This window comes from Bufo gargarizans, chromosome 6, assembly GCF_014858855.1.
Source record: "Bufo gargarizans isolate SCDJY-AF-19 chromosome 6, ASM1485885v1, whole genome shotgun sequence".
In the NCBI taxonomy this organism is placed as follows: Eukaryota; Metazoa; Chordata; class Amphibia; order Anura; family Bufonidae; genus Bufo; species Bufo gargarizans.
Window position 1 is genome coordinate 132,721,140 of NC_058085.1, and position 12,310 is coordinate 132,733,449.

A 12,310-nucleotide genomic window follows, 5' to 3' on the forward strand; every position below is an offset into this window, starting at 1 on the left:
AGCGGCTTGAAAAATTTAGCAACAGTGACCCACGCCTGTATTTCGAGCGCATTACACGAATATTACATTGCCGATTTCTCGCGATCAAGAAAATAATCTCGAATTCGCGAATATATGACGAATAGTCTACCAAATATTTGCGAAATATTGAGAATTTGAATATTGCCCCTGCCGCTCATCACTATTGATAATATTAGAAAACACAGTAAATGGTAACTTTTCACGATACAACATATTTATATATGAGGGATACAGAATAAATATTATATTATATTATAATAGAATGCAAAAGAATATATCATGAAATATCATTATGATACTCACAGACCAAATAAAGTCACTTTCTTGTTTTATAAGAAGTTTTGTTCATATGTACTGTATATATGTCTGTGAGTACTTGTATTTATTTAGTCATTTATCATCATTCTGAGCAATGAATAGCAGAAAGATTATTTTGCAATACAAACATTTATACAATGTCACGATGATTGCTGAGGACTTGTCTCAGTTGGCGCTAGTTCTTTCTCTCTATGAGCGTCTCTGTTTTATCCGCTTTTTAAGCCTCTTTTTCAGCATGAATAGGTCGATGTACAGGATTTTATTGAGCACAGCGGAGGCACAGAGCAAGCCTCCATGTACCGCACCTGCCACCCCACTGCTGAAGACATCCTGCCCTGTAACACAAGGAGAAGACTCATAGTGTGATATAATATTCACCTGGGTCATACATAAACAAGTATATCAATCTTGCCCATCCACGTATTACATGATCAGCCATTCATTTAAATGCCCAGCATATAATACTATATTTAGGGTTTAATGATCACGGTCACAGGGGGAGAGATCGGTGCTTGGAGGGGGAAGTGGCCCTTTGGCATCATACAGCCATCGACAGACTAACACTAGTGGCTTTTCAGTTAACATTGGGGTAGGGACCTCATCTCATCAAAACCACAGGCCTGGTGCCCACTTGGTAAATAAGGCCCTTAAAGGGGGCTGTCTGGTTATGAAAACCCATTTATCTATTCAGAAACTGTAGTTGGGCATTCTGAGTAATTGTAGGGTGATTAACCCCTGCTGGCGCCCCTTCTGTTATGCAGGAAGGACATGACTCAGGACTGAGTTTTCCAGTGTTATTATTGATAAGCATCATGACTAGAAAAGCTGTTCTTATTGCCCATGATGACTTCTCAAGGTTGGACACCTCTCACCTGTCAGGTATAATCCGGGTACTGCAGTCTGTGATCTCATTCTGCTGATAATCTCGCATTGGTATCTGCTGCAGTTCTGCTCAGCACCATACATGGACCCCTTTGGTGCCCGTAAGTAATATTCATTGCTTACTGGGGTGGCAGCTTCCATGTATTCAATCTATATAGAATACAAATGCAAAAGGTAAGTGCTCACATAGCAGAGTGCATAAGACACAAGAAACTGATACGGACATTAGAAATAGATTGTGATTCTATAGGCCCCCATACATATTAGTGTATTGCTGCAGAACATCCTGAGAACAGTGGGTTTGGCCGATAGTGTAACGTGTTGGGGGAGCTACAAACTCACCCCTGACATATTACGTTGGGGGAGAGAAAGCTAAGATAATTGAAAATACATACACGCTCGGCTAAAGTAAGTGTATGTGTATGGGGGGTCTTGGGAAAAATAGTTGTTGCTACTCATGGGCCAGTGCTGTGTGGGGGTCTCCAGGCGAACAGCCAGCTACTGTTTGTTCTATTCTTGAAGTCCCCGTCCCCCCCTTCCCCTCAACAAAATCTCCAGAAACCTTATTTTTATGCAAATATATAGAAGGTTGCCTCTGTTCATCAGACAGTCCCTTTTTTCACAAAATAATATGCACTATGATTCATTCATCTCTATAAAATACCCCAGTCATGAATGTGTCTTGGGAATTCATAGTTACAGTCTCATGGCTACTTAGCTCAATGACGATTTCATGCCAGCACCAATGTAACCATAAAGGCCAATGTCATATTTTACACATTGTTTTGGGGTAATTTGAAACTCAAAGAAGACAAAGTATATGATCTCCAGTACTCTTCCAATGAAAAATATTAAAATCACAGTTTATTAGAACATGGTAAATGTGATATGTACCAAGGATAAACATGGATTTGCCCTTCAAAAAAAATCCTCAAATAAGTGTGTTTGTCGAAATTGTGCCTGTACCTTGCCTTGTAGTTGTGGAAATTCTTCTATTGCTCTTTCAACCATGCGCTTGGCCAATTTCATCTTCATACTATGGTACTCATGACCGCGGTGGCGTGGTTTTTGATCGTTCCATTGGTGGAACCAGTTGTAAGGTGCCATGGTCAACAGTGTCATACATGAATGGCCTGTAGAGGAGGTAACATAATCTACACTTTGTAATAGTCATTGACATCACAACAGAAACCTCTATAAAAATGTAGGGTACAACCACATGTCATGGCTGCCAGGCAGCTTGAACCATGTGGCCATGCAAACCACGGTGGTATTCAATGGAATCATAGGAAACTGTTTATTCAGCATACATTGTTAATGGCCACATGGCAACCCACAAAACCATACAGCCATCAACAAAGAACACTGAATAAGCAGTCAGTTTCTAAAGAGTTAAATGACTACCATTGTGGCCTGCATGACTGCGCCGTTCAAGCCGCACTTCCAAATGAATACATTTGTCTGTGACACACTACCTAGAGATAACCATCCTGTTAGTCAAGATCGGACCTCTTATAGGGGTTGTCTCCGATGATCATCTGTAATAAAGTTCTGTACAGCGCCATCACAGAAGAAATGAAGCGTTGCAAAGTTATCATTGATATCAATGGGCTGTACATGTAACATATGGAGCACTGCTGTCAGCCGCTTCTGCCACTCCTATAGATTCAAGTATGTTTGACCTCCATTATTTCCAAACTCCTCTTGCCATAGGTATGTATCTGTGAGAGAACCAGGATGCCGTTCTGTTGAATGGTGGAGTACCTGTATATCTGACATTCATCACCTATCAAGCAGGACTGGTGCAAGGATTTTTGCCACCCTAAGCAAAAGCTAATTATGCCGCCCTCCTTGACTCCGCCTATTGACCATGCCCTTTGACCCACCCCTTTTTTGTCGCCCACCTATTTATACAGATTGTACCCTTCATTGTGGTAAGGCCACGTTTTCTCCCTCCAGCTACATACCATGTCATCCACAGATCCCCACAGTGTCATCCACCACAGATCCCCATAAATGTCATCAACAGCTCCCCCTAAGTGTCATCCACAGATCCCCACAAGTGTCATCCATAGATCCCCACAGTGTCATCCACAGATCCCCACAGTGTCATCCACAGATCCCCACAGTGTCATCCACCACAGATCCCCATAAATGTCATCCACAGACCCCCACAAGTGTCATCCACAGATCCCCACAGTGGCATCCACAGATCCCCAGTGTCATCCACAGATCCCCACAAGTGTCATCCGCAGATTCCCACAGTGTCATCCACCACAGATCCCCATAAATGTCATCCACAGATCCCCCTAAAGTGTCATCCACAGATCCCCACAGTGTCATCCACCACAGATCCCCATAAATGTCATCAACAGCTCCCCCTAAGTGTCATCCACAGATCCCCACAAGTGTCATCCACAGATCCCCACAAGTGTCATCCATAGATCCCCACAGTGTCATCCACAGATCCCCACAGTGTCATCCACAGATCCCCACAGTGTCATCCACCACAGATCCCCATAAATGTCATCCACAGACCCCCACAAGTGTCATCCACAGATCCCCACAGTGGCATCCACAGATCCCCAGTGTCATCCACAGATCCCCACAAGTGTCATCCACAGATTCCCACAGTGTCATCCACCACAGATCCCCATAAATGTCATCCACAGATCCCCCTAAAGTGTCATCCACAGATCCCCTCCCCGCCCAGCACTGCCTCCTAGCTAATTTATTCACGTCACTTGCCTCTGTGTAATCTGGCAGAGGCATCTTCGAACGAGCCGTGCTGGAAGATGGCGCATGTGCACTTCGCTCGACGATGCCTCTGCCAGTGCGCCTGTGCAAGATTACACAGAGGCAAGTAAAGTGAATAAATTAGCTAGGAGGCGGCGCCGCAGGCCGGGGGCCTGTGCCTCCAGCAAGAGTGCGCTCTACGCAGTGGAGTACCTTGCTTGTGGGTGGCGTCGGCCCTGCTATCAAGTGGCTTTGGCTGGATTAGCCCATAGTCTATACAATGAAATTGAATCCGTGATTCTTCTCACAAGTCTACTCGCAAAGGTATTTTCTCTAGTCTAGTGTGATATTCAGTGGCTGGCTGACCATACATGTCCTATATATTGTAACTGGCTCTGTATTTCTTCAAAAATATATACATTCGCTAAATCCTGACCTGGATGCCTTTGACTGTAAGTGGGATCCTTAGCAGACTGGAAAAGTGATGAACATCAGCGGTAAGTGCTCGCACACCTCTTCAAATTCCAAAGATGAGAAATTATCCATCCTGTATAAAAAATAATTAAAAAAAATATAACAATGCTTTTTGAGGTGACTGTGTATTAGCTACTTCCATTTCCATAAACAGTTGGGGGCTACAGTGATAAAAGATGTTATAAGGACCGCCATGTTGAATTTCAACATGCAAGATCCTTTGTTGCCCCGGGAGAAGATTCACTGCCAGAGTGGTCTTTCTGTGATATATGTGGGAGCTTGGGCAATCCGAGCATGTATGTTTACGGAAAGAAAATAAAAATAGCTATTTTAAGTGCATTCCAGAGTTTGCCGTCTTAAACAATTTGCAAAGTAAATGGTTTTTAAAGCTTTGAAAAAGAAATGCAAGAAAGATTGGATAGTGAGGGTACCAGAGTTGGCATCAGTTGGTCATCAAGTCCTTGCTATAAATTTTGTGGGTTAAGGTTTCAGGTCCAAGATAATGTCAAATTTGCCAATAGAGAAGTTTTGTGTTTACTCACAAGCTGTTGAGGTCACTGTCTGGGTAGATCCAGAGGTTGGTAGACTTCAGCCCCAGCTCATCACTTGTCCCACGTATACCTACAAAGACTAAAAAGCAACCCATCCCATACTGCAGACTAGACAGGAGGGATTCCACTTCTAGAAAGGAAGAAAAGACCAGACAGATTATCCAGAACCTTTATCTATTTACTTATGTCTATGTAAAACAGAATCTTTACATAATTATTAGTGTTGAGCGCGCATATTCGAATAGCGAATATTAATCGTGAATATTGCAACTTCGCTAATTCGTGAATATTTCGAATATAGTGCTATACAGTATTTTCGCTATATTGAATATTCGTCATTTTTTTACATCTGAAAACATGATTCCTCCCTGCTTCTTTATTGTGGGTCAATGAGTCATTGGCCCACAAGCGACTTAAGCAGGAAGGAATCATGTTTTCATATGGAAAAAAAAATGACGAATATTCTAAAAAACTAATATATAGCAATATAGTGAATATATTCGTTATTTAGAATATTTGCCTTTTTTTTCCAATCTGTACAGTTGTTCGCATACTCCTCCCCGACAAGCATCCCCGTCACCATGGGAACGCCTGTGGGTTAGAAAATACCATCGGATCTGAGTTTTCCCTGAGATCGTGAAAACTCAGATCCGATGGTATATTCTAACCCACAGGCGTTCCCATGGTTACGGGGACACTTGTCTAGGAGGAGTATGCCAAAGTGGAATAACAGTACAGACTGAAAAAAAAAAAAGATGAATATTCTAAATAACGAATATATTCGCTATATTGCAATAACTTCATTTTTTTGAATATTCGTAATATTCTAAAAATTGAAGTTATGGCAATATAGCGAATATTCGTAAAATACACATGTAGAGTGCAATTTAGCTAATATAGAGCTATACTATTTTTTTTTAAATAGTGTAAATGTTTTTCCAAATCTGAAGTTCAGAAGAGACAAAAAAAAATTGACTATAAAAAAAAGATTATAGCACTATATTAGCTAAATTACAGTCTATATGTGTATTTTACGAATATTCGCTATATTGCTATAACTTTGTTTTTTAGAATATTCATAATATTCTAAAACAAGAATATATAGCAATATAGCGAAGATTTGTGAAATACACATATTAACCATAGCCATTAGCCAACCAATAGGAAAGTTGCCTTATACAGTTAAAACTAAAAAATCGCATATTATTGGCGATAAATAGAATAATGACGAATATTCAATTTCGACGAATATAAGACGAATATTTAATCGAATATTCGCGAAATATCGCAAAACCGAATATGGCACCTCCCGCTCATCACTAATAATTATAAGATTTCTCTAGATTCATAGGTAAAAGTTTTTAATATTCTTTTTTTGAAGTTAATAGGGAAGGGAATTTCTCATTCAGAAACACTGCATGCTGGTTCAATATGATCACAAGTTACCTGGTGTGTTTCTAATCTCAGGAGGTAGAAGTTGCTCATAGGTATTGAATATGCCAGCATCGGATATGACCACAGGAGCATAAATACGTATCTCTTTATCTTTTCTCTGAACAGCCACCCCTAAAGAGAAGATAACGTCTTTAGATTCTGTTTTTACGTCCCTTACTTCATAATTAGCATCAGGGGTGTAGCTAAAGGCTCCTGAGCCCTGGTGCAAGAGTTCAGCTTGGACCTCCTTCCGTCAGTGCTTTGTGGTCAGGGGCAGGGAAGCGCATAGCCTTTTTGCTGCCTAAAGGCAAAAATTGTGGTGGGTCCAGCTATAGTGGTGGGTCCAGCTATAGTGTTGGGTGACTAAACCTACAAAAATTGCCAGTTCGCATAATTATCCTAAAAAATACAAGGAAACAATCTGAAAGGTTTAAAAACAACAGTGCAAGTAAGATGGCGACATCACTGGAGGGGACCACGTGGGCAATATCATATATCAGTAAATTATCAAAACACCAGAAGTAAAGTGCAAGTGCAAATACTGGCTAAAGTGACATTTTAAAAACAGTAAAGTTACCCATAGTGTGTCTACGTCCAGGATGGTGCCAACCCTAACGCACATTTCGGAGATCCTTTGTCCGGGGGTCGAAGGATCGCTGAAACACAAGTCACGGTTAGCGCCATCCTGGATGGATAATTTACTGATATATGATATTGCCCACGTTGTCCCCTCCAGTAATGTCGCCATCTTACCTGCACTGTTGTTTTTAAACCTTTCTAAATATTTCCTTGCATTGTTTAATAAAGTATTTTTGATGATAATTATGCGGACTGGCAATTTTTGTATGTTTAGTTGTATGATTTGTTGCCAAAGGCATTCCTTTACATACCTTACATGGTCACACTGTTTCCCAATAGGTGAGAACACTGACACTGGTTTCCAGTGTTTTTTTTTAATGCAGTGTACTTGCTAATTTACATACACAACTGTTGGCGGTTTTGTTTTGTTTTATAGTGTTGGGTGGTTTCATCTAGGCCTTGAATAATACTCCATCCCATAAGAACTTTGTTACCAAGTAGACTGTAAAGACCTCATGGTTGTGTTTTATCCTAAATACCCTACTACTGATGGTCAATTTCATGTCTTCAGTTGATTGTCCTTAATTGCTCACCTGTGGCTCTACCATTGCTCATTAAGATCCGTGTAACAGGGGCTCGTACAAATACTGTGCCTCCAGCTCGCTCTATAACAGGAATCATATGGAAGGCAATTTCACTGCTCCCCCCTCGAGGATACCAGGCTCCTCTTTTGTAGTGATGGAGAAGAAGGGCATTGATCATGAAGCTAGAGTCATTGGGAGGGACTCCTGGAAAAGAAAGTAAAAATTTACCATGCACAGTCAGGAAGGTACAGCTTAGGGATAACCTTTTTGGCTGGTTTGGTGAATTTCCTTCTGTATAAGCCATATATATTTTTGCTTGGAATTGTTCTTTAAAGAAGACCTTTCACCTGGAAAAACATTGTGAACTAAGTATCATGACATATATAGCGGCGCCCAGGGATCTCACTGCACTTACTATTATCCCTGGGTGCAGCTCCGTTCGGCCGCTGTGCCCTCCGGTATGTTTGGTCACTTGGTTATAGTAGGAGGAGACTGCCCTTGTTCTCCTGGGCGTCTCCTTCTCCTAGGCTGTAGCACTGGCCAATCGCAGCGCAGAGCTCACAGCCTGGGAGAAAAAAAACTCCCAGGCTGTGAGCTCTGCGCTGCGATTGGCCAGTGCTACAGCCTAGGAGGAGGAGACGCCCAGCAGAACAAGGGCAGACTCTGCCTACTATAACCAAGTGAGCCAAGATACCGGAGGGCACATCGGCCGAACAGAGCGGCGCCTATGGGTAATAGTAAGTGCAGTGAGATCCCTGGGCGCCGCTGTATATGTCATGATACTTAGTTCACAATGTTTTTCCAGGTGAAAGGTCCCCTTTAAGTTACATTTGGCAGCTAATATGTTGCAATATACAAGTGAAGATCAACATGGCTCCAGCAGTTGGGCATACCATGGCAATGTACAGTTGAAACCAGAAGTTTACATACCCTATATAAAAAGACACATATGCATGTTTTTCTCAATATCTGACATGAAATCAGAAAAAACCTTTTCTGTTTTTGGTCCATTAAGATTACCATAATTATTATTATTTTTTCAAATGCCAGAATAATGAGAGAGAGAATGTTTTAAGGCATTTTTATTACTTTCTGCAAAGTGAAAAGTTTACATGCATTTCATTAATAGTTGGTACCATTGCCCTTAAACTGTATGACTTGGGTCATACGTTTTGGATATACTTCCACAAGCTTCTCACAATAGTTGGTCGGAATTTGCATTCCTCCTGACAAAACTGGTGTAACTGAGCCATGTTTGTTGGTTGCCTTGCTCGCACCTGCCTTTTCAGATTTGCTTTGAATTTCCAATAGGATTGAGATCAGGGCTTTGTGATGGCCACTCCAAAACATTGACTTTGTTATCCTTAAGTCACTTAGTAACCAGTTTGGCAGTATGGTTCGGGTCATTGTCCATTTGGAAGACCCATTTCTGCCCAAGCTTTAACTTCCTGGCTGATGTCTTGAGATGTTACTTCAGTATTTCCACATAATCTTCTTTCCTCATGGTGCCATCTATTTTGTGAAGTGTACCAGTCCCTCCTGCAGCAAAACAACCCCACAACATGATGCTGCCACCCCCATGTTCCACAGTTGGGATGGTTTTCTTAATCTTCCAAGCTTCTCCCTTTTTCCTCCAAATGTAACGTCTCCAAAAATGTAGGTCTTTGTTCCTGTGTGCATTTGCAAACACTAATCAGGCTTTTTTATGTTTCTTTTGGAGTAATGGCTTCTTTTTGGCAGAGTGGCCTTTCAGCCCATGTTCATACAGTACTCGTTTCACTATGGATATTGACACAATCTTACCAGCTTCCGCCGTCATCTTCACAAGCTCTTTTGCTTTTGTTCTTGGGTTGATATGCACATGTCGGACCAAAGCACGTTCATCTCTGGGACACAGAACCTGTCTCCCTCCCGAGCAGTATGATGGCTGGACATTCCCATATTGTCTGTACTTGCATATAATTGTTTGTACAGATGAACTAGGCACCTTCAGGTATCTTGAAATTGCACCCAAGGTTGAGCTAGACTTGTGCAAGTCCACAATTCTCTTCCTGATATCTTGGCTGATTTCTTTAGACTTTCCCATGATGTTACACAAAGAAGCAGTGTGTTTCAGGTGTGCATTTAAATACATCCACAGGTGTGTCTCTAATTAACTCAGATGTTGCCAACAAACCTAACAGAAGCTTCCAAACACATGACATCATCATATAGGCAGTCCAGAATTATTTAAAGGCATAGTAATCTTAGTGTATGTAAACTTTTGACATTGCAGAAAGTGATAAAAATGCCTTAAAACATTCTCTCTCTCATTATTCTGGCATTTGGCAAATAATAATAATTATGGTAATCCTAATTGACCAAAAACAGGAAAGGTTTATTCTGATTTCATGTCAGATATTGAGAAAAATATGCATAAGTGTCTTTTTATATAGTGTATGTAAACTTCTGGTTTCAACTGTATATGGTTGTCCGAAACCACCATCAAGATTATGCTCTGTATAGTCATGCAGATGCGCCTCGATTTGACCTGAGCCCATGTAACAATACCATGTGTCCCTGTGCCACAAAACAACTTATTTGAAGAACTAAAACGTTCAGTATTTTAAGAGGCGTTCTTACAGGTTTGGTGCAAGGATTTTTGCCTCCCTAGGCAAAAGCTAATTTTGCTGCCCCCTGGACTCTGCCCATTTACCACGCCCTTTGACCCACCCACAGACCCCCCGTCAGACCTCAGATGAGCCCAAAGACCCCCACTCAGCCCCCTGCAGACCTCAGATATCCAAAGACCCCCCACTCAGCCCCCATTCAGACCTCAGATAAGCCCAAACACCCCCCACTCAGCCCTCAATGCCCCCCATCAAAACTTAAATCATCGTGGCAGGCAGAACTAACTACATACTACAATACTTACCTAGAACGCAGCATCTCCTCTTCCTCGCGCTCCCGTCCTTCCGCCGGTGCAGCATGAGTGTGCTCTACGCGGTGGGCGGCCTACTCTGCTTATGGGTGGCCCTGGCCCTGAGTTGATAGCATCATTCTCACAGATGTACAGTATAGAAAAGTTTTCCTTAACCTGGAGATTCACAACCCCAGCCCTGTATTTAAACACCCAAGAAAGAGTGGCTTCTTGGTGCCCCCCTGGCACCCAGGGAACATGCCATTCTAAATCGTTATCTGATAATAACCTTTGCCCAGTGTTCATACTTTGGAATGTAGGTCATGCGTCTTGTTCGTTAATTGGTTTATCAGACATGTAATCAGCACATCAAGAAACTAATTACAGAGAATTAACGGATTAACCAGAAGATGAATTCAGGGGCAATAGAAGCTAAAATAGGTGTTAAAGGAAAGACATGAACTGAATAATAAAGGGAATCTGTCACATGGTTTGAGTATATTAAAGTGTTACTAATGCCATGTACAATAAAATACCTTATTTCTTGCTGTAGTCTTCATTTTTTGTTTCATGGTTTCATTAGCGAGAAAATCCAGAGGGGTGTTATTATCCTTCTCTGGAGCCCAGTAACTCCCCCCTACAGTGCCCAGTCCGCCTTCCTTTAGAGCCCAAGCACATCTCTTCCAGCATAAGTAACAGCCCACACCCGAACTCTTTGCCGTCGCCCCCCTCCACTATGTCATTATTTGGATGTAACTATGCCCACAGATTCCTTGCGTCCGCTCGGTAAAATATCACGCAGGCGCAGTACTGCGGACTGTTTGCGCGATGTAGAAACTCCTGAGGGCAACAGCTTCAAATGTGTCACCGAGCGGACGCAAGGAATCTGTGGGCCTAGTTACATCCAAATAATGACATAGCGGAGGGGTGCGGTGCAAAGAGTTCGGTTGTGGGCAGTTACTTATGCTGTAAGAGGCGTGCTTGGACTCTAAAGAAAGATGGACTGGGTACGGTACGGGGGAGTTCCTGGGCTCCAGATTAGGATAATAATGCCCCTCTGGGCACCTTGGACACTCATTTGCATAACAGAAAAAGTGGATTTTATTGCTAATGAAACTATGAAACAAAAAATGAAGACTACAGCAAGAAATAAGGTATTTTATTGTACATGGCAGTAGTAACACTTTAATATGCTCAAACCATGTGACAGATTCCCTTTAAGTTGATCATTGCCCCCACAATTTCATAGGACTGTATATACAGACTTTATTATTAGTGATGAGCGAAGTATTAGAAGATTCGATACGGCTGCTTAGCTGAATTTTTTTTTTTATTGCTTCTCTTTGTAAGAAGGGCATTTCTTTGTAAGTAGTGAGTGCAATGACAGGGAGCGGTGTTTGCGGCGATCCCCATCATTGTACCCCTCAGATGCCGCATTCATAGCTGATCACGGCATCTGACAGCAATATTACAGAGTAAAATTAAAACATAACCTCATCCATTTGATTGCAAAAAGCCATCCGCTGCCATCTTGATTGTAGATCCAGAGCAAAATCTTGCGCGGCCCATGATAATGTCTAGTGATGACGAACACGGCCGGGACGATTCGCGAATGCGTGTTCGTGATCAAATGTTCACAGACCGCACATTCGCGATGGGCCCCATTCACTTTAGTGGCAGGCAAACCTGAAAAACCTTCAGGTCATATTTGCAGCCTACAAACACTTACTAGAAGTACACAAATAGTCCCACAACATGGACAGTGATATACCAGAGGGGGATCATTGGCAAAAATTCCCACAAAAAATATGTATTTTAATCAGGGGCCATTT

At 41.9% G+C, this 12,310-nt stretch overlaps 1 protein-coding gene across 1 annotated transcript in view; it reads right to left on the minus strand.

Moving 5' to 3' along the window:
- Nucleotides 1–526: 526 nt before the first annotated feature.
- LOC122942047 (all-trans-retinol 13,14-reductase-like) overlaps nt 527–12,310 on the minus strand; it is a 49,054-nt gene continuing 37,270 nt past the window's right edge. Inside the window, 8 exon segments of the mRNA XM_044299540.1 lie at nt 527–674; nt 1,212–1,371; nt 2,188–2,354; nt 4,394–4,430; nt 4,432–4,504; nt 4,974–5,112; nt 6,429–6,548; nt 7,589–7,783. Of these exon segments, the coding sequence (XP_044155475.1) occupies nt 529–674; nt 1,212–1,371; nt 2,188–2,354; nt 4,394–4,430; nt 4,432–4,504; nt 4,974–5,112; nt 6,429–6,548; nt 7,589–7,783 (1,037 nt within the window). The 3' untranslated portion in view covers nt 527–528.